Below are 22,282 nucleotides of genomic sequence, written 5' to 3' on the forward strand. Positions count from 1 at the left end.
TCAAGCTCAATTCTTACTTTTTCCTTTTTTCCAGAATTTAATTTGCTGTAATCGTCCTCAACTGCGTTAACGAGGTAAACATTTTCTCTTTTTCTCGTATTCCCGTTAAGATCTCACGTTTAGATTCGAGTTTCTTGTTCTGCTTTCAAATATGTTTACTTACTTTATTCGTTGTTTGGGGAAATTAAGGTTATTGTTATAGGGAATTGATTAAATCTTAGATTTCTGGAAAAAGAGATTGCAACGAAGTAATTCCCTTCGTTATTTCTCGCCACTTCACTTAAAATCATTTGCCTTTATTTAGGCTTATGTTTTTTACTACCAAACGGAGAGTAACTAAGTCATTTGATATGTAGATCCTTGAGCTGTGTAAGGAAATGGAATTTCATCTCAAGTATTCTACACTCTCAAGTAATTGCAAATTACAAAACAAATAATTGCATCCGTGTCACTGCTTCTTTTTCTTATCGTTTCTTGTTCGCTTTCTGAACTCTCGTTTCTCATCAGAGTATTGCTTCTTATTTAACAAATTGCACATGGCCGTTTTCACGGCATCTGCCGCCACCAAGAACACCTTTTCATCGATTAACATGCTTCCCTGCAACTTCTCGAGTAGTTTGACTCCACCGGGTAGTTCAGTATCAGCCAACACGACTGGTTCCTGCTCCGAGGAATCAGGACTGTTTTTATTGAAACCAGAGATGCCTTTCACTCTGGAACAGGGCGAAATGTCGGGCCCTCGGAACTTAGAGGCACCTGTTACCATCCATAGCAATCCTCCGGATATGCTACTGCCAAGGCTTGTAGGAACAAAATTCTCCCCGATGATCGAGACCAACTGCCAAAATGATAGTTAGCCATGCATTTAGCTAAACCGGTAAGTATGGATAAATTCGGTAAGTCTTCACATCATTTTATCAGAAAACATGCACCAGTCTCCAAGGCATGCAAGTTAAACAATCCTTTGTGTTTTAACCGTTGTTCAAGTTTTAGTCTCTACCTTTGTAACAGAAAGAGTCCGAGATGGAAGGTTGCACGCCAATAGCATTATTCCTCGTAGACTACATAGAACAGAATGACTGTTATGGTAATCAACTGAACAGGCGGACCATTGAAGAAGAAAAACAAGCGTATAGAATACTCGGAATCTGACCTTTGAATGGCTACTGCAATTAGGGTACAATCGAGAATTGTGCATATGCCGGTAATAATTGAACAGTTTCCTTCAGTAGCATCAGATTCAACCTGTCCCACCATCGGTAAAGAGGTTAAAATAAAACCAAGATAAAATGTTTAGCAGAAAAATTAAAGTAGAAAAACAGGAATGAATGATATTCTATTTCCACGAAACATCATCGTAATCTCCATAAATTCTCATAAGAGAGATACCTTTGCACCAACTTCACAAGTATCAAGGAGGGATCCGGATATAATATCCCACAAGCGAACCTGGACAATTCATTGATTTCTGAAATTTGCACCTTGGAATCTTTAAGAAGACAAGACAGGTTAAACAAATAAAATTCTCAATACTCACAGTTGAATCACCACCTCCAGACACAAGAATACCCTGCGGAGAATCCGGAGAGCTAATGAAGGCAAGGCAGGAAACAAATCTGTACACACAATTACCATGAACACCTATATCTTCTAATATGGAAATAGACATATATTCTCAAATAAAAAAATTGAGATATTCTCAAAATCAACCTACGAATCCTCAACTGAGATTCAAAGAAGTTCAAGCATATCATTGCCGCTTGATTCAACACAATTTTTTATTTGAAAGTACTACCTTTCACAAGTACGATATCAAAGCAATGCAAAGGAAACGTGTAATCACAGAAACTCACTCACTCCGTATGACCAAGACAAAAGCTTTGAATCTCATGGGCTCCATCTAATGGCTTCGAAGGAAACACTGTAACCTGCCAATGGAAAATAGCATGTCACATTGGGGCTTTATCAAGCTATCCACTATCATTCTCATAAAAACTAGAGATGTTAAGGTGTGATCGTTTACTCGAATTTTGGAATCTCTGTCGGCACTGACTATAAAACGCCCATCGAGTGAAAACTCCTATAAGTCCAGTTAACAATTTGGTAACTAACAAACGAACACATAACGGGAAATAACCGTTCTCAAATGTGGGAAAATGACCAAAGTAGACAATCAATTACCAGGCTAGTAATGATACTGCAATAATGAGAAAGCAACGGTGCCGCCTTCTTGTCAAGAGAAGCTTCGGATCCATCGAAGCCCGCGAGATCCACCACCCAAACCACTCCAAATTTGTCAGCAAAACAAACATGAAGACCATCATTGCTTATTGCAACTGCACTCAGTCTCTTCTCAGAAACCCTGTCATGCATCATATTCATAATGCACCACTAAGATAAAGTAAAATTTCCCCCAAAAAAACTAGTTGGGTGTTTAAGAACTTACACAGTGGAAATACAGCGCCAACAATCGGTAGACCAAACCTTGAAAAGTTTATCATCTCCAGCAGATACGAATAGTTTCCCATTTGTTCCATATTTAATACATCTTATTGAATCATTATGAGAAGCCCCCCCCGACTCATCAACCAAATTCACAGCACAATTGTCTCTGTTAACACCCAATTTTTCTTAGGGAAATTTAAGTAAGCGAAGACTAATTCCACGTAAAAGGAGGAGGCGAATGGAAGGAAAACGCAAAATGCTTACAAGAGATTGAAGACACGAAGGTCCGACCCGACAGCAACTGCAACTGAGTTCTGGGTCGGGTGGACGGAAACAAGGGCGGGTGCAACCTCCGCGTCTTTGTTTTTTTGTTCAGATTCTTCAATTTGAGCATCTTCCTGTGTATTGTTGTGGTCGTGTTCACGGTCTTCGACCCGAGCTTCCTCCATCTCTGCTCCTTCCATGGAACGGTTGCTAGTTTTTAGGGTTTTTGCTAATGCCGGTTAAATCTTTGGTTTAAGCTTGCCGGTCGCATTTCAAATCATTGGGCTCTTAAGTTCTCAGGGCCTTAGGGCCATAGCGCCAGATTCCCCCCCCCCCCAATATCCCAGGCGGATTACTCAATAGGTCAAATAAAAGTTTAATTTGCGATCTACAACATTTACTGCGGTACACATAGGACTCGTCTCTTCGAGATGATGAGTTTCAAACACATGTACGTGAGCCTCATGTGTGTTAATATTTTAATTTTTTCATACAAACTCGTTATGTCGAGGTGATGAGTCCCTTTAAAAATTATTTTTTAATTTAGTAAATTATTTGAAAATAAAAAAACTACAAATCCCGTCTCGTTGAAGTGACAAGTTTTTCTTGAATTTAAAAAAGGTACCCGTTGTGCAACGGACAACTTTTGAAATTTAAAAAAATGAAATGTTGAAACTAGTCACCTCGAAATGACGAGTTTGATAAGATTTAATTTTAAAAAAATTGAAACAAAAAAGTAAATAAAAATAATATTAAAAAACTTAAATAAAATTTATCACAAACTAATACAATGGATAAAAATTTATTTATATTTTCTTAGTTCTTGATTACACCGGGGAGTCGTCAAATGATAATGTCGCAGAGCTCGTCGAGTACGTTGGGCTCGTTTGCTTGATCGTCATCGTCTTCATCATCGTTTGCTTCTTCAAAAGGAGGTTTATTGAACATCACTCCACTTTGAGATGCATCTTTGAAATACAGTGATGTGCTTATGGTATTTGATGCCATCATTGTCATCATTGACTCGACTTGGTTATGTTGTTGGCTATATAAAATATGATCACATTCACCCTCACTCGCATATTCGATCGAAGATGCTTGAGTGCTTTGCATTGCATCCCATGAACCTCTAACCCAATTCGGCTGAGTCTCCGTGGAAGTATGATATGGAGGATAAAAACCAAAACTGGTATAAGATGCAAAATAACCAGCATAAGCAAAAGACGAAGATGATATTGATTTCTTCATGGCCTTTGTGAATTTGGTCTTTATTTGTTCTCATTCTTCACTCTCTTCCAATGTCGTTAAATATGATTTTCAATTTGCTTCATAATAGTTGAGGTAAGGAGAAATGTCAAAATTAAGGTCGGCGGGTGTAATCTCGTAACGCAGAGGGATCAACAAATGACGTTGATTCCATTGCTCAATGTAATCAACATGTTTCATTGGCCAATTGTGAGTGTGATTCCCACGCGTATCAATTCTATGGAGTACGTCCATATCAATAATTTGCATAGGAATCGATTGATAATACCTAAACTGCCGCAACACTTTATCTGCGGTGTGAATCTCAACAATTACAAAGTGTAGCATAGACGTTACGGCACACCACAACTCCGACCCTTCAAAAAATCCTGGTAGCAGTAACCGACGGATCTCATCGTCATAATATGAGATCCAAGAAAATTGTAAACATTAATAATAAAGTTAGTATAAAAAAAAAATAATTATTAAAATTTTGTAATTTAAAAAATTATATTTACCTATGTCGACCGGTGATATCGATTCTCATGCGTATATATCTTTTAGTTGCACCCGACAACTTGGTCTTTATAATATTATGTCGTCATCTAAATAATATAAAAGTCAAAATTAAAAAAAAATTAAAAATTTACTTAAAAAATGGTAAAAATTACCTTGCAGCGAGAGAAAATTCAAATGGGATCGTTGTAATTGGTGTCAAAACGGGAATCAGTACCATGCCAAATATTGTAGCAGGATTAGATAACCTGTTACACCTGTTTTTTGACCTCGTTGGATAATTAAAGCCTTGCAAAGTTCTTAGTATAAAAAAAGTCAAAATCGAGTCCCAACTAGTGTTGTGACACACAGTTAAATTCTCAATATCAGAAGATACTGAATGTACGCCAAATTGCCAGATTTATCCGATAACAATATCCCTCAAATTAATTGGAGCAGATATGCTAGGGCGGAAAAAAACCTTTTGCTCGATGGAGTCGTTCGTCACTATAAATTCAGACTCCAACTAGGTGATTCGTATCTAGTACCCCTCTATACCTCTGACAGTGACATCTTTCCCAAAATTTCGTGAACAATTTCGAAATAAACAAAAATGTTGTGTCTCACTACCGTCGCACCATTAACCGACACACCGAGTTGGTAAGCGACATCTTCCAACATAATTGTCGTTTCACCACTTGAAAGATAGAAAGTATGTATCTCTGGGCTCCAACGTTCAATGAGAATCGTAATAAATGTCGGGTTCACCTTAAAATCATGCAAAAAGGTCACTGGATACAACCCAGATTGTTGCAAATATATAATAATCCGCTGATGCAGATCTCATAGACTCATTCCTCTTTGATGAACACTCCGTTTTCATCCGAGCTCACCCAATCAAAAAGATATGTACATTATCCAAATAACATTCATCGCGGGTAGACATTTTTCGATTTTTTTCTTAAAAAAACATAATAAAAACCCAAACTCAAAACCTTATTTATACCCCAAATCCAATGGCTATATAACTATTTTTCAAAAATCCCACCCAAACTTGTCACTCTAATATGACGAGTTCCATGATGACCGTTGGAATTGTCCATTACCTTTGCTCGTTGTGCAGCGACTAGAGACAACTACTTTTTTAAATTCAAGGCAAACTCAACACCTCGAGGTGATGTTTTTGTAGTTTTTAATTTTAAATAATTTACTAAATTAATTTTTTTTCTAAAGGGACTATTATCTTGACATGACGAGTTGATATGAAAAAATAATATTGGTGCACATGGAGCCCATATACATGGGACCATTAAAAATTTGTTCTTTGGAACTCGTCACCTTGAGATGACAATCCTATGTATATTGTAGCAAATGTCGTAGATTACGAATTAAACTTTTATTTGGCCTATTGGGTCAAATAAATAATCTGCCTGGGTATTAGGCCAAAAAACCATAGTGCCATCCTTCCACGGAATTTTTGTTTTAAAATATTTAATTTAGGGTCAGATTCCACCGAACTTTAGGCGTTTAATCGTTTATACCACTGATTTTTAATTTTATCCATTATAACACTAAACTTTGATTTTCGTTTCAATTATACTACTGGACTGTTAAATTGTTAACAACCATATAAAAATGGGTCATTTCAGTGAGATGTCTACGTCGATAGTTGCCAGCCACATCGACAGCCGTCAGCCACATCATCGTGTTGTTAACGATTTAACGGTTTAGTGGTATAATTGAAACGAAAATTAAAGTCAGTGCTATAATTGGAAAAATCAAAAGTTCAGTTGTATAAACGATACAAGCCTAAAGTTAAGTGGTATTTGATGTAGTTTACCCTTACTTTATTATGGATTATTAGATAATTAATCTGATGAGTTGTAAAATATTTCAAAAATTTAGAAATTCAAATCAGATTTAATAAATATTTAAGGTTTTTAAAATATAATAAGTCACTGGATTATTCATCATATAATTTATTAAATATTAACGAATTTTAATTTTGTAGTACTAAGTTTAGATCTTCAAAAATGAAAAATCAATTATTCTACTTAATTTTATCATAAAATGGTTATATTTTTTAACCAATTTTATTTTATATAAATTATATAATTGTTAATCACGAGATTAACAAGACGTTTTACCCAATATCATCCAAATATTAAAATTATATTGTCAAGCATTGTTTCTTCAAATTTTACGGATCTGACACTCTTTTATAATAAGGTGCGTTACGTGAAACGTGCCTTTACTTAGGTGGACTGAAAGTACATTCCCTGAAACGTACTTTTCAGGAGAAATATTGATATGACACTATGTGGGAAAACGCATTTCAAGGACGCGCCTTCTAGGGTTTTCTTGTCACATCAGATACCTAAAAGTATTTAAAAAAACATATTTTAAAAAAATTTAAAAAAATTTAGGGACTAACATCATAAATTAATACATATTAGTTCTATGAGTTGAAGAGTTAATGAGGTTAATTATATAGGCATATTTGAACTTAATGGGTTTGAGTTTAGGTTATGCTTTTAAAATATGCTTTAAGTATATTCATTATATATAAGTTAACCTAATGTAAAAATATCTAATTATTAATAAACCTTAATAATAAATATTAACCTAATGAAATTTAACAATAGTTTATAAGTAGATTCATCAGATATAGAGATAAAAAATTTAAGAAATACACCTTTTAGCTTTTATACCATATTGTCAAGAAACATAACCTAAACACTTCAATATGTTTATATAAACTAACCCTATGCTCTTCAACTCATGGGACTAATATGTATTAAATTATGATGTTAGTCCCTATAGTTTTTTTTTTCAATTTTTTAAAGCATATTTTTTAAAACGCTTATAGGGAATCTGAAATAGCAAGAAAACTTGGAAGGTAACGTGACTTCCCATATGGTGTGCGCCTTATTATAAAAGGTGTTAGATCGGTAAACTTAGGAAAAAGGTGCCTAACAGGTAATATTATAATATTTGGGTGATTTTTGGGTAAAAATGCCGAGTAACAAATCAATAATGAGATTCATAATTGTAATCCGTGCTTTTTACTCTTAAATCACAACAGAGGGAAATCATACAAAGATCAAGTGAGGAGCTAAATTAGCTGAGAACATCCAAATATTGTTCCTCTGCATTTGTCATCGGAGCTGCCTGACGCCATGTTGGTCTATCACCCCGATCGTCAGGATATCAACCATCGGAAACTGGTTTGATATCCCAATTAACGATCGGGGCCTATCAACCCTCCGATCACGAAAAATTCATCTCTTAGTCCTGCCATTGCAAATCCAATTCTCCTACGAAACTCAGAAGCGGAAATCGCCACCTTTCTCACTTCTTTTTCCTGTTTGAATACAAGTCCATGGCTCATCACGTACAGGGCTCTCGGTACAACTGCCATTGGACCTTGGAGCCAACCGTAATCCTCGGCTGTCCACCCGGATGCCACATTGTCCAACACTTGCACTGTAGATAACCCCTTGTGCAGGACATGCATCTTTCCTCCAATAACTAATCCTGTACAAGCTGAATTGTGAGTGCGGTTGATATCTTGTATTGGAATCCAAATATCCTTCTCGGGATCATACATTTCCGCTTGAGATATAGATTTTCTGCAGCTGGTGAAACCACCGGCAACTATGATTCTTCCATTCAAAACGCAACATGCAAACATGGCACGAGGTAAGATCATTGGTGCACGTTGCGTCCACCGATGCATTATGGGGTCATATGACCAGACATCATCGGTTGCAAAGCTCCCATCTTGATCGCCGGTGGATGGGTCGACATAGTCACTCCCACCACCAAGAACAAACAGCTTTCCACCAGTGGAGACTACACCAAAGTGGGCAAGGTGCCTGATCTTCGAGGGAAGGACAGGAAGAGTTATCCAAAGGTCACGGAGAGGATCATACATCTGCCATAAATTCTCAGGGTCAGAGGCACATACGCAAAGAAGTTCCTCTGCCGAGCCAACCTCTTCTCGAGCTTTAAACAGCTCGGGGCTACGAATGGCAACTCTCCAGGAACGAGAAACAAGCTCCAACTTGGGATATAGGTAGAAGGGAACCCGTGCTAGGCACCTAAGGGCAACAGGATCAGGAAGACCTTCAATTAATCCAGACATAATAACCAGGGTTTCATCAATTCCAACGGCTCCTCGGTAACAAATCTCTGTTTAGTCAATCACAGCAGTTGAATATGGAATATGAAATCTGAAAGAGCACATTTGTGTTGTGAAATTCGGGTTAATTTCCACCAATAACAGATTCACCGTGAAAACTATTATCTAGGTGACTAGTGTGAAAACGATTGTACTAAAAATCACCCCAAGGTAGATTCCCAGGAAAGAGGAGGGGTCACAATGGTCCCTCTTAAAACCCACTTTCCTTAGACAGAACTACCAAGACAAGTAATTTTAATAGGACAATAATTGACAACAACTATACCCGACAATAGCTATTAAATAGACATAAAAGAGAACACCAAAATATTTCACTAATAGAGGAAATATTACAAAGAGAGAAAGAATACAAATAGCCTTTAAAATAGAAGAAGGCTTATATTTGTGGGATGATTAACTAAGGAGGAGGAGGGCTTTATTTATAACAAAAGAATTTCCCCTCCTCCTTATACACAACCAATGTGGGACTTTTGCCAAAAACCAACAAATCTCCACCTTGGCAAATTCCACACACATCTCTAAAAAACAATCTTTTAATTTGTAACAATATTGACCAAATCTAAACAATGTTTAAACTTGACCGCAGTTACCACTTTTGTCAACATATCAGCAGGATTCTCAGTGGTCCGAATCTTCTGGATTATGACTCCACCTTCTTCTAGAATCTCTCGTACAAAGTGATATCGAACATCAATATGCTTCGTCCTTGCATGGTAAACCTGGTTCTTTGCTAAATGAATAGCACTCTGACTGTCACAGTATTTCTTGCCAAAATTGAAGATGAAGAAGCGTCTGCCATTTCTGCTACAAATTCTATTTAATAGCTGCCAATGCAGAATGTCAATTATCCCAAGGAAATTTTTCTGATGTGGAAGATCAGCCTAAGCCGCAACCACAGAGCATACTAAAATAAACCAAGAGCTCTGATACCAATTGTTGTGAAATTCGGGTTAATTTCCACCAATAACAGATTCACCGTGAAAACTATTATCTAGGTGACTAGTGTGAAAACGATTGTACTAAAAATCACCCCAAGGTAGATTCCCAGGAAAGAGGAGGGGTCACAATGGTCCCTCTTAAAACCCACTTTCCTTAGACAGAACTACCAAGACAAGTAATTTTAATAGGACAATAATTGACAACAACTATACCCGACAATAGCTATTAAATAGACATAAAAGAGAACACCAAAATATTTCACTAATAGAGGAAATATTACAAAGAGAGAAAGAATACAAATAGCCTTTAAAATAGAAGAAGGCTTATATTTGTGGGATGATTAACTAAGGAGGAGGAGGGCTTTATTTATAACAAAAGAATTTCCCCTCCTCCTTATACACAACCAATGTGGGACTTTTGCCAAAAACCAACAATTTGAATATGTATGTGAGAACCAAACCAACAGCTTGGAATTTTGGAGCTAACATATTAATAAGATCCCAATCGAATATCGAAGAAGCACAACCAGCATGAAGCCATCTTCCATGATACAGATTTCTTCTTAAATACCGAAGCAAGCATCCAAGAACCTACAACTGTAACAAGTAATGACGAGCAAACAATTAACGCTTCTCCTCAAGCGGACTTATCGAACAAACGACAAAGAATCGAACTCCACAAAACACACCATAGAAGATCAGAAATTATATTTCAGTAAACCTTTACATTGTTCAATATAAAAATTCATCTAAAAGCACAAGCAATTTGCAACATTAAAACATCCACCCCAGAATCCTGACTTTATAGTACAATGAACACACATTTCCAAAAAAAAACAAGCACAAGGATCAAGCACATTTACAAACAAACGTAGCACCACACTATATATCATTGCCCTGAATTGATTGAATTTAACCAACACATTCAAACAGAAATAAATCAATTTATCAACATGTTAATCCGAAACGCAGGAACAAAAAACAAAGAAACTCGAGAAAAATGAGAAAACAAAACTGATTTTTGTTCAGAATAGAAGGAAAAAGAAAGTTTATCATAAAGATGACTATAAAGTACAAATCAACTCACCTTCACCTTCACATAAAACCCACTTCTAATTCATCGAAAACGAACGAATAAAATGCTTTAAATGTAAAGCTTGTGAAATGAAAAAAAGAAGATACCTTACCTGAAAGCCAAGAACCCGCGAAAACAAACAAAATTTAAGCTCCGACGACGAGAGAACGGGAGAAAGGCAAAGGGTAGCGTGTCATTTGCCTGAGAAAAGATACGATATACGACAGCGGAGAGAAAGAGATACAGAGACAAAAACAACTGCCGTAATTTTGAGTAAACTACGCGTTTAGTTCCTCAACTATTAGTTTTGGTCTGTTTTAATACATAAACGTTCATTTTTTTCAAAACCATACCTAAAGTTTAGTTTATGTTTCAATTTAGTACCCATATTCAAAAGTTGACGTTAAGTTTTGAAAAAAAATTGAAAGTTTGGGTATAAAATGGACTAAAACTGATAGTTTAGGTACTAAACATGTTAAAATCTTAATAGTGGGAACTAAATTGAATTAAAAACTAAACATAAATATGGTTTTGAAAAAATTAAAAGTTGAAGTATTAAAATAGATCAAAACTGATAGTTTAAACACTAAATGTGTAATTTACCCTTTTTCTAATATTTTTTAGGTATGCTTTGAATAAAATAATATTTATTACTTGAATTTAATGATTTTTCATATTAATTCTGAATTTATATTTTTGATATTTTATTAAGGTGATATTATAATATTATTCCATGTGTTATAATTTGAGAAGGTTCCGTTAAATGGACTAAAAATATAAAATTATTAGATTCAAGGGATAAATGAAAGAAAATCAATTAAGTGATTTTGGGTAAAGTACATAAATGGATAAAAGTTACAAAATGATCCTCTGAATATATGGAGTTACTTTGTTGAGTCATCTGACTATTAAAAGTTACAAAATGGTCATCCGACTATTCATTATGTTCCAAACTCGTTCTTTTCCATTAAAAATTTGACAGCAATCTAAGTTGTACGTTAACCTGCTGACTTAAATATGATAAAATTTGATCTCATAAGCTCAAACGACTATCATATCTCAATCAAAATGTTAGCGTCCAACTCAGACCGTCGTCAAATTCTTAATGGAAAACGACAAGTTTGGAATATAATGAATAGTTGGATAACCATTTTGTAACCTTTAATAGTCAAATGACTCAATAAAGTAACTTCCTATAGTTAGAGGATCATTTTGTAACTTTTAATATTCGAAAGACTTAATGAAATAATATTCCATGGTCATGAGACCATTTACGTACTTTTTTTTTGAATTAATCGCTGATATCCGATTTATTGACCGACTAATCTAGATCGGGTACTGCAGAGGAGAGAGCGACCCTCCAAACCTAGTGTAATTGAATAAAGCTTAGGTTAAGTAAGATTATAAGTCTAAAACGAAGTATTTGTATTTTATTTTGGTGGCACAACAAAGACAATGTTTGGTTTTGGTTTTTTGGAATCTTTAAATAAAAAATAGAAAAATACAAACATAAGGCGCGTTACATTTGATCCTTTAAGCATAATAGTATTATTTTGTAAGAAAAAAATACATATCCTTCTTGGTACATGCGAATACACTCTTTATTAAGTCACTCGACTATTAAAAGTTATAAGATGGTCATGCGACTAAAGAGTGTTATTTTGTTGAGTCCCCTGACTATTAAAAATTACAAATGATCATTTGACTATTTATTATATTCTAAATTCGTCCTTTTCAGCTAAAAAATGACGGTATCATGAGTTGAACGTTAACATATTGACTGTGATATGATAAAATATAATCTCAGAATTTCAAACGACTGTTATATCATAGCCATCATGTTAACGTTCAACTTAGAAAAACCGCTATTTTTTTAACGGAAAAGAATGAGTTTGGAAGATAATGAATAGTCATGTGATCATTTGATAGCTTTTGATAGTCGAGAGACTTAATAAAGTAGTATCCTATAGTCGGAGACCATTTGTGTACTTTACCCATAAAATAACATATTTAAATTAATATGTTTTATAGATATTTTAAATTTAAATTTAAATTATTTTATTTTATTTAATATTTTTTATTTTGTTATGAAAATGATGTTTTTATCTATTCTTATAATATATTTTATCTAATTTTATAATTTTTTCCTTAAGATTGCATTTATCGTCTTTTGTTTAGTTAGTACTTATTTAATTATATCTTGATTTAGACACATAAATTGGACAATTTTATTCGAAAATACTCATATAATTAAAAGATACCATTTTGACACCCTTTTCCCAATATTTATCAAACTAACACACTTTCTAAAATTGAGATAAGGAAATGCGTTTGGGGTAACACACTTTGCACATGTGAAGAAAATGTGCATTGCAGGGAGTGTCTTCACAGAGGTGGTATGACACATGAGAAGCGTCCCATATATTATAAAAAATACATTTTAAAAAATAAAAAATTATAGGAACCAATGATATAATTTGGTAAATATTAAATTCTTGAGTTTAAGAACCATTAGTTTATACATGCATAGTTGAGTGCTTATGTTATATTTACTCACAATGTGTGATAGAGTTTTTCTACCTTTTTCTCGTATAATATTTAATTTTTTAGTTTTACTTAATCAATTAAGTTAGTTTTTTTACTATTGAAATATAAATTAGAGTTTATGTTAATTAAGATTAAATATTTTTATATGTAAAAATATTTAATTTTTTAATTATGAGTTAAATTTTTTTAAAAATATTTTGATAAGAATATTGTTATCAAAATTAAAACTAATTGAATAAGTTGTTCGTATAAATGATCAAAGAGTGTCAAAGAACTAGACAAACTATATAATCAATTACAAGTAAATCCATTGATTAGTTACAAATATATTTCATATTTTGGACTACTAAAAAGCATGAGCAATGGTTCAACAACACTATAATTATTCGATGATCAACTATATAACACTCAAAGTAAGATTTCATACTCTCGATTTCAACAAAATTGCATGATTCCTTATTCGACACAAAATAAAATATAGAAACTATATATTTCTATCGAGGAAGACCAAAATCACTATAAGAATCATAGTTCTTTCGGGCAATGAAAACTTAGATGTTTAGTTGGCCCTAAATTTCATAAAGTTTGCCACCTACTTCAATTTGCTTCTTGGTCATATGCATAAGAAATAGACCTATAAGTGTGTCACTTTCTTTCAAGTAGCATTAATAGAGTTATTTGGGCACACAAAGTGCTCAATTCCATAACCAATTAGTAACTATAACAAACCTAATTTAGATATTCTCATCAAAATATTTCTTAACAAAATTTAACTCATAATAAAAAAATAAATATTTAAATATTTTAAAATATAGAAGATATTCAGTTTTAATTAATATGAACTCTAATTTATATTTCAATAGTAAAAATAAAACTCTAACTTAATAGATTAAGTAAAATATAAAAATTAAAGATTACATGGAAAAGGGTAAAAGAACTCTATCACACATTATTAGTAAATATAACCTAAATACTCAACTAGGTCTATATAAACTAACACCATTAGGCTCTTAAACTCAAGTATTTAATTTGTATCAAATTACATTGTTAATCCTTATAGTATTATTTTTTTAATTTATTTTAAAGTATATTCTTTTAAATGTACTTTATGGAAATTTAGGAAAGACTCGCCCCATGGGACGCACTTACCTCGATTATAAAAAGGGTGATAATTTGGTAAATATTGGGAAAAGGGTGTTAGAATAGTGTTTTTAATTATTTGGGTCATTTTCAAATAAAATTGCCCATAAATTGATTCTTTTATACTAATAAATGATTTAATCATTTTAAATATCATGTTTAAGTTAAGATAAAACTAATTATTAGTGTTTAAGGTTTAATAAAATGTAAAGTCCTAAAAAGTATTTTATTAGATTTTTTATTTTTTAAATTATTTAATTGAATTTTATTATTTTTTTCGTCATTTAATAAATATTTTTTATTATTTAAAAAATCTAAAAAAATCGATTAATACAAATAATTTTGTATAAATTTTATGTTTTTTTTGAGATTATAATTTTTTATTTATATATAAATTATTAGGGTAAACTATGCATTTAGGACATAAACTATCAGTTTTAGCCTATTTTAGTACCTATATTTTCAATTTTTTTTCTAAACCATAGCTAGAGTTTAGTTTTCATTTCATTTTAGTATCCCGCCATTAAAAACTTAGCGCGTTTAGTACCTAACTTTCAGTTTTGGTCCATCTTAGTACCTAGACTTCTAATTTGTTCAAAGCTTAACGTTAAATTTTAAATGGGGTACTAAAATAAAACAAAAACTAAAGTTTTTAACGACGTGTTACTAAAATGAAACAAAAACTAAACTTTAGGTACGATCTTGAAAAAATTGAAAGTTTAGGTACTAAAACGGATCAAAATTAATAGTTTAAATACTAAATGCGTGATTTACCCATATTATTATTATTTAAAAAATCAATACATATTTATTGGGGACACTGCCGTAGTTTTCTTGGCATCATTCATGAATTATTTCTTTAGCTCACCGGTTGCGTTTTAGTTAACGGAAACAAAGATATGCACTCAAATAGCAATGGATTATCATAGAAATAAAGTCCATTAAGCACACATGGTAAAGAAGCTCCTAGTTGACATAAAACGCTTAAAATATAAGGCGAAAATCATATGTATGAAGCAACGAACAAAGTAAAGAGAGTGACAACAATCGGCATTTTCATGCTACTTCCGTTTGATTCGCTGCTTTCTTTTGTAGGAACTTGGGAGTTGTGTCTACCTGAAGGAATGCTCGGCATCGACGATGATGATGTAGCCGGTGTGTCTGGCGTCTCGTCCAAACTATTGGCTGTTGGATTTACCGCAGAGCTCAATGTGGCAGCTGCTGGACCACTAGCACCTGGTAAACAGTCAAATTAGCTTAACTTCTTGGGGAATTATGGCTTATATGTTTAGCTTGACCTTACCGTTACACCTGCTAACCGGTGGCGTTTGGACTTTGCAAGCTCCAGGGAGTGACAGAGCTTTAGTCTGGTTAATGGTAATGCCCAATGGAGTCCCCGTCGTTGAGTGCCGAGCAAAGACACTGAGGCTGCGATTGAACCACGCTAGAAAGCTGAGAGCAGCAACTCAATGCCGTGGCCGTCGAGCTTCCCGTAATGTAGTTTAAACACGGGGCTAAACCCAAGAGCACGCTGGTGCAACCGGACTGAGCCGTGGCTAAATCACAAAGAATGGCCACAAAAACCAGGGCTAGACCCAACTTGACATATTCTAAAGCCATTTTGGAGGTTCAGTTTGTAGCAGGGAGCAAGTTATTTGTGGCACTAAAAAGGTTTGAGTAACAAAGAGATGGAACTGTCTTCCCCAAAGGGAAAGTTGGGCACATATACAGCAGGTTTCATGGCAACAGATCATACTATATTGGTTGCATTCGGGTGGCCAATTTTTACTAATTCAGGGTTGATTTTGGTTGAACAATTTCAAGAAGCTCAACCATCCTTCCATGGCAGGTCTTGAGCCTAATATTTACAGCCAGCTTTAGTTTCTCAAAACAAATTAAGGGGAAACAATGGCACACCCAAGTCTATATCGCTTGGCCTAAATGGTTGACGTTAAATTTTTTTTAGTTTGCAGCCCCACCGTTAACCACCGCACAAAGGCATTGAGGCAACGATTGAACACCGTTAACCGCCACGCATAGGCATTACGGCGACGATTGAATTAGACACATCTCAACTCTTCTTGTTGCCAATAGAAACTGGAAAGTCAAATTGTTTGATTGGATTTGAAGACTTGGGGTTTACTTGACTGAGTGTTATTTAATGGTGTCCTTGAGGAAACCGACAAATGGGTTGGTTATATTCGGATGACCAACTCCTATTAGTTATTTAGAAGTAGAACCAATTAATCAATCTATTGGCAACCAAAAGAAAACGACAGCCATTTTCCTAAACTATTCAAAAAGGGTAACAATGCATAAAACCCTTGTTTTTTTAAGATGCCAGGAAGATGCAGATTGGGTTCAGGAAGCAGCCATGGCTGCTAGAATAGATCGTTGGAGCTTGTTCATAAACATAACTAACATGGCGAACGACCTACCTGGAACTGCTTGTGATTTCATCAGATCATAAAGAAAGAATCATTACTTCAGTGAGGAAATTAGTAGAAGTAGTTGATCTGCAGTACCCAATTCAAAGCTGCCTGTTTTTGTTTTTGCTTGCAGCAATCTCAAAGACTCAACAGTATAAATCCTTCCCCTTTCCACTGCTTTTACCATACTGATTGCAATTTCATTGACAAAGTCATGGAAGGCTTCCATTTTCTCCAACTCATTGCAATATTATCAACCCTTTCAGTCGTTTCGGTTGAAGGCCAAATTTCTACAGCCTGCACGACCTCAATGATCTCGACCTTCACGCCGTGCCTAAATTTCATTACCGGAAGCAGTGGGAGAGTGGCTCATCGTCGCCGACTCAAGGCTGTTGCGGCTCATTGAAGTTGCTTATGGGCAGCAGCATGGATTGTGCTTGTCTTATTTTTACTGCAAGTGTACCTATTCAACTGCCCATAAACAGAACCCTGGCACTTAGTCTCCCCCGAGCTTGTAACATGGGTGGCGTACCAGTGCAGTGCAAAGGTACAGAGCTTAATCTATCTATCTATATGTTTATATATATATATATATGTATGTATGTATGTTATAAGTGACAACCATTTCATTTCTTGCGTTTCTGCAGCTTCTGGCACTCCTTTACCAGCCCCAGGTAACTTATCACACAAGCAACCAAACAAGTTTTGGATTTAGACAATTTAAATTAGCATTAACTGATCCGAAGAACATTTTTTACAAGCCCTGTTCCCTTCCTTCTTCCTCCAACTTTGCCACCAACAGCCGCATCACCCTTAAGCCCTGGAGGTAATCTCTAATGAATCTGCATCAGTATTTTGATTAGCTCACCTCCAAAATGAAACCATGAGTTTATTTTCTTAAAAGAAAAGTGTTTGTTGTTGTTGACAGCTTCCAAGGCTTCAGGATCAGAATCTGATGCTCCCTTGGACCTGGGACCTGCTTCGCCGCCCGAAGAAGATGAAGAAACCAGAAGCTCCCTCGGCCATGATAAATCCCGGGATTCGACCAGTCATACAGCCATCGGCGTCGAGTCCGTCTTTTGTTTCCCCTCCGTTATTACTCGCACTATTGATCGGAGTTACAGTTTTCATGTTCAATTGAAGTCCAGGTTGTGTTCTACATTTGTTGTTTGAAAGTCACTTCCTCTGATGGAAGTTCTGTATGTGTAAGATTATTTGACATTGAACTTCACATTCATTTGTATGTTCTATATGGCTCAACCAAATCACATTGATTTCGGTTTAGTTTAATTTAATTATTGTTTTAATATATTTACTTTGATTTAATTTATCATTCATGATTTAATTTAGTTAAGATTTATTTTTATTTAGACAAAATGGTATTATAAGTTCTTGTACTTTTTTTAAAAAATCAATGTGACTCTCGTATTATTTTTTCTCTCAATGAGGTCCTCTAACTCGGAGAAATAAACTCAATATACCCCCTTAACCAAAGTTTTTTATCGTTGACTATTACAGTATTAACATGTTAGTCCACAATGCTGACATGGCAGTCCACATTGCTGACATGGTAGTCCAGGGTGGTGGATTAATGTGACGGATGATATGATAGATTGACTAAATTGGTAATTCAAACATGGTAAATGAACTGCCACGCCAGCATCGTGAATTGACATGCTAGTACTGTAACAATCAACGATGAAAAACGTTGGTCAAATGTTCATATTAGATTTGTTTTCTGAATTGGAAGGCGACATTGAGAGAAAAAATAATAAAAAGGGTCACATTAATTTTTTTCAAAAGTACATGAACCTCTAATGCATTTTTACCTTTTATTAATTTATTTAAAATTAGTTATTTGGTTGAGCCATGGGGGCATAGCAGGGAAACCCATTGCGTTCCATGCGTGTGATAGGGTGAGTCGGCAGGATTCCCATGCGTCTTCTAGTGAAACTCACCTTATTTTATGAAATAATTCAGCAAGCACATTATTTTATGAAATTTTTTCAACAACATTATTTAAAAAATATTATTTATGAAATATTTGACCAAATGAGTTACTTTTTTTCCTTTAAAAGGTATAATTTAGTCACTTAATTAAGGGTAAACTACCCATTTGGTCACCCCAACTACTCCTTAGTTTATGTTTTGGTCACCTAACTACTTTTTTAACATCATACCTAACATTATATTTTGATTCTGTTTTGGTCACATGCCGTTAAAAAATTAATGGTGATGATGGCCTGATAATTTTTAAATAATTTTTCAATGCTGACCCGTTAGCATCACTACTAATTTTTTAACCAGTGACCAAAACATTACGTTAAGTATAATTTTGAAAAAAATAATAGTTGGCTGACCAAAATGTAACGTTAAATATGATTTTGAAAAAAATAATAGCTTGGTGACCAAAACAAAAACTAAGCGATAGGAAGATGATCAAATAGGTAGTTTACCCAAATAGGTCACTGACCGTAAAATATGAGATGTAATAGCGACATAATCAGGTATAATAATAGTTTTAGTCCTTAAAATTATATATTCTATCAATTTTAGATCTAATTTGAAATAATTCAATACATTTGACCTTTGGTATTTTACAATTTCACCAATTTAATCCTTTTTGTTCTCTTAAATTGCTTGTTTTTCTTCCATGAATGTTATAATATTATATTTATTGTTCTCGGTGATATTAGGGGTGAGCATTTGATCAATTCGAGTTGAGTAAAAACAATTTGAGTTAACAAGTCCTATTTTATAATTCAAACTTCATTTTAAAAAAATTCTGGTAGAGTTGTTCAAGTTTATGTTTAAATTTAATTGTAAATATTTATAATATTATGAGACTATTTCATTTTAATTTAAATAATTTTTATAACTATATACAATATGTATGTATATTTCTTTATATTTTTTCATATGTGATATACATATATTTTGCAGAGTTAAGGGACTCAACTCAAACTTAAAAATCAACCCATTAATTACTAAAACTTTTGAGTTATTGACGTTCTATTTTATAATTCGACTTGAATTTAAAAAAATTTCGAGTCGAGTAAAAAAATTTAATTTTTCGAGTTGAGTTTTGCTCACAAATCTTTCTTATGAAACATCAATAACTTATTATTACTTTTATGTAGAATCTAGTTACTTAATTGTTACTTCGATTCAGTAGACTCATTTGGTTTGACAGTATAATAAAAATAACTAAATTGATATAATTTTTAAATATTAAGAATTAAATTTATTGGATTATTTCAAATTAAAACTAAAAATATACATTTTAGAAACTAAAATTGTTATTATATCAATCCACATTATACTTCTATTTCATTTTTAACAGACCAATTTGCACAAGATTTTAACTGGGTAATTAAATTATAAATATTAGAAAAAGGTGACCCGTTTGTAACTGAACTAATAATTGAGTGCCTAGAGTGTATTTTACCCTAAAGCAAAACAGACGTGGGCTCTTTTGAAAAGGCCCAAAGCTGAAACCAAACGGGTTGTCAAGAGTTCGGGCAAACACGATAATCCATATTAGGGTATAACCCTAAACCCTAACACCTGACGTAGAAGGAGCACGATCCAGATCTTCCAAATCATTGGCAAAAGGTCGGTGTTTTAGCGCTCCAAGGTACACTCTAGCCTTCCTTTTTTTTTTGTGTGTGTTTTTGCTTTTCTTTTTCAGTTCCTTGTTTTTGTTCTGAATTTCTGAAGCTTTGGGTTATAGATTAAAATGGGTTGGAAAGCAGCTGAGAAGCTTATCCGGCACTGGAAAGTTCTTAGGGGTGACAATGTGAGCATATCCTTTTAAATTTCCATATCCCTTTTTTGTTTTAAATTTAAGTTAAAATGTTTTTAATCATTATTTTGTAATGGATTGAACAGGTAATGATAATCAGGGGCAAAGATAAAGGTGAAACTGGCATTATCAAACGCGTTATCCGCTCGCAGAATCGTATAATTGTTGAAGGGAAAAATCTGGTCAGATCCTTCAAGATTTTAGATACAACTCTTGCTCTTTTATTAGGAAGGTTTTTTTTTATAAATTTTTTTTCCATTTAACAGGTGAAAAAGCACATTAAGCAAGGTCCAGGTCATGAAGGTGGTATATTTACTGTTGAGGCTCCACTTCATGCCTCAAATGTTCAAGTTCTTGATCCTGTTACTGGGTATTGACTTTAATTCTGATTGCATATTATGATTTTTCAAACAAATATAAGGTTTTTAATGGATTATTATTGATATAGGAAGCCTTGTAAGGTTGGAGTAAAATACCTAGAAGATGGAACTAAGGTGAGAGTATCCAGAGGTATAGGAGCTTCTGGGTCTATAATTCCTCGCCCTGAGATTCTTAAGTTAAGGACAACACCAAGACCTACAGTTGGTATTGCTCTTCCTCAATTTATGTTGACTATTGCCCTTTTTTCTTTTTACCCTTTATGCAACTATATTAGTATATATGGCTAGCATTTCCTTCTTATTCTAGAAAAAAAATATCTTAATTCAAAAGTCAGCTCGTTGCATTTAAGATGGTGAAGATAGTTGTCGTTTCAACAGGATGGAAATTGTAAACATATTGAGTTGGTTTTCAGTTCAGTGATCAGTGAATTGGTATTGCAAGATGTTAACTTAGAAGACTATCAGTGCTAGTTAAGACTTTGAAAACTGGTCAACAACTCAAAATAGCACACAGTTAATGTAATGGAAAATGTAGTTCTTCAAGGAACTGGAACATAGCTTTTTGCCGTTTGCGATTGTGTATAACAATTACAACAACTAGCCTTCTCCTCATAGATTCAATTCTAGAAAAGGCAATAAATTGAGAATTGAAACTAGTAACTTTGCTCTAAGTTTGTAAATATTCCTATACATGCATGCTTGGTTACCTTGTAGCTTTTGTAATTAGATTGAGACTTAAGGAAAACCAGTGTTTTCTTGTTCAGATGGTTGAGGAGAAAAGTTTAATTCCCTCCTTGTAAGTAATACTTAAAGGCATATAGTAACTGTTGCAAGCGGACGTGGTAATATATCAAAGGCAGCAAAGAGTTGCAGTTGGTGTTTTCTGCTGTGTTTAGTTTGGTCATGCTATCTTTCGTTGAAGATATCAGGTGCATTTGAACATTTTAACATCATTAATTAACGGCTTCTGTTCATAAGCATTTAAAGATGTTTGTAGTTCAAGTGTCATGGATTGTTGTGTAGTAAGTGCTTTTACAGGTGAGAATTTGTACAGGCATTCAGCTTATAACTCGTTTTGCCTGTTATGTCTTGCAGCTGGCCCCAAGGATACACCGATGGACCTCGTGTTGGAGAAGACGTACGATCCCAAGAGTGGGAAGGGCATGCCTGACCTTTAAAGTACCTCGATCTCTCTCATCGGAGGCATCAAACATATGAAGCTAAGAGGCTATAGAATTATGGTCTATGGATCAAGGGCATTTGCCTATCATCAATAATACTCTTATCAGGGACTGCAAATGTCGTATTGATTGCA

General features: G+C 34.1%; 3 protein-coding genes and 2 pseudogenes across 4 annotated transcripts; 2 read left to right on the top strand and 3 right to left on the bottom strand.

The window, feature by feature from the left end:
* Positions 1-423: 423 nt before the first annotated feature.
* LOC120152049 (tRNA (guanine-N(7)-)-methyltransferase non-catalytic subunit wdr4-like) lies at positions 424-2,936 on the bottom strand. 2 transcript variants are annotated; one of them, XM_039164346.1, is made up of 10 exons: positions 2,710-2,936; positions 2,447-2,611; positions 2,182-2,362; positions 2,024-2,080; positions 1,858-1,928; positions 1,538-1,616; positions 1,390-1,449; positions 1,154-1,245; positions 1,001-1,061; positions 424-838 (listed from the first exon to the last, which is right to left on the bottom strand). In XM_039164346.1, exons 1-10 carry the CDS (start codon positions 2,907-2,909, stop codon positions 449-451), a joined length of 1,356 nt encoding a protein of 451 aa, XP_039020277.1. In that variant the 5' UTR covers positions 2,910-2,936; the 3' UTR covers positions 424-448. The 2 variants fall into 2 exon arrangements, with proteins under 2 accessions (XP_039020277.1, XP_039020276.1); XM_039164345.1 differs by having other exon boundaries at positions 1,154-1,254.
* Positions 2,937-7,515: 4,579 nt separating this feature from the next.
* Positions 7,516-10,915, bottom strand: LOC120152095 (F-box/kelch-repeat protein SKIP30-like). Its single transcript, XM_039164388.1, has 2 exons — positions 10,779-10,915; positions 7,516-8,684 (listed from the first exon to the last, which is right to left on the bottom strand). The coding sequence occupies exon 2, from the start codon at positions 8,594-8,596 to the stop codon at positions 7,691-7,693; it is 906 nt and encodes a 301-aa protein (XP_039020319.1). The 5' UTR covers positions 8,597-8,684; positions 10,779-10,915; the 3' UTR covers positions 7,516-7,690.
* A 4,397-nt stretch (positions 10,916-15,312) lies between these two features.
* Positions 15,313-15,989, bottom strand: LOC120152069 (annotated as a pseudogene).
* A 987-nt stretch (positions 15,990-16,976) lies between these two features.
* Positions 16,977-18,008, top strand: LOC120152068 (annotated as a pseudogene).
* Positions 18,009-20,332: 2,324 nt separating this feature from the next.
* On the top strand, positions 20,333-22,258 carry LOC120152044 (50S ribosomal protein L24-like). The gene is made up of 6 exons (XM_039164340.1): positions 20,333-20,419; positions 20,516-20,581; positions 20,674-20,769; positions 20,854-20,957; positions 21,036-21,172; positions 22,063-22,258. The coding sequence occupies exons 2-6, from the start codon at positions 20,522-20,524 to the stop codon at positions 22,143-22,145; spliced, it is 480 nt and encodes a 159-aa protein (XP_039020271.1). The 5' UTR covers positions 20,333-20,419; positions 20,516-20,521; the 3' UTR covers positions 22,146-22,258.
* The last annotated feature ends 24 nt before the right edge of the window (positions 22,259-22,282 follow it).

Source organism: Hibiscus syriacus, unplaced genomic scaffold (assembly GCF_006381635.1).
Source record: "Hibiscus syriacus cultivar Baekdansim isolate YM2019G1 unplaced genomic scaffold, ASM638163v2 tig00111084_pilon, whole genome shotgun sequence".
Classification (NCBI taxonomy): Eukaryota; Viridiplantae; Streptophyta; class Magnoliopsida; order Malvales; family Malvaceae; genus Hibiscus; species Hibiscus syriacus.

Coding starts and splice junctions, on each gene's coding strand:
- LOC120152049 (XM_039164345.1), bottom strand. CDS start 2,909: ATGGAAGGAGCAGAGATGGAGGAAGCTCGGGTCGAAGACCGTGAACAC. Junction 1,929..2,023: donor ACAGAGATTCCAAAATTCGA/GTAAACGATCAC, acceptor TTCCATTGGCAG/GTTACAGTGTTTCCTTCGAA. Junction 1,255..1,389: donor CTTGTGAAGTTGGTGCAAAG/GTATCTCTCTTA, acceptor TCTTTACCGATG/GTGGGACAGGTTGAATCTGA.
- LOC120152095 (XM_039164388.1), bottom strand. CDS start 8,596: ATGTCTGGATTAATTGAAGGTCTTCCTGATCCTGTTGCCCTTAGGTGC.
- LOC120152044 (XM_039164340.1), top strand. CDS start 20,522: ATGGGTTGGAAAGCAGCTGAGAAGCTTATCCGGCACTGGAAAGTTCTT. Junction 20,582..20,673: donor AAGTTCTTAGGGGTGACAAT/GTGAGCATATCC, acceptor TGGATTGAACAG/GTAATGATAATCAGGGGCAA. Junction 21,173..22,062: donor AACACCAAGACCTACAGTTG/GTATTGCTCTTC, acceptor TATGTCTTGCAG/CTGGCCCCAAGGATACACCG.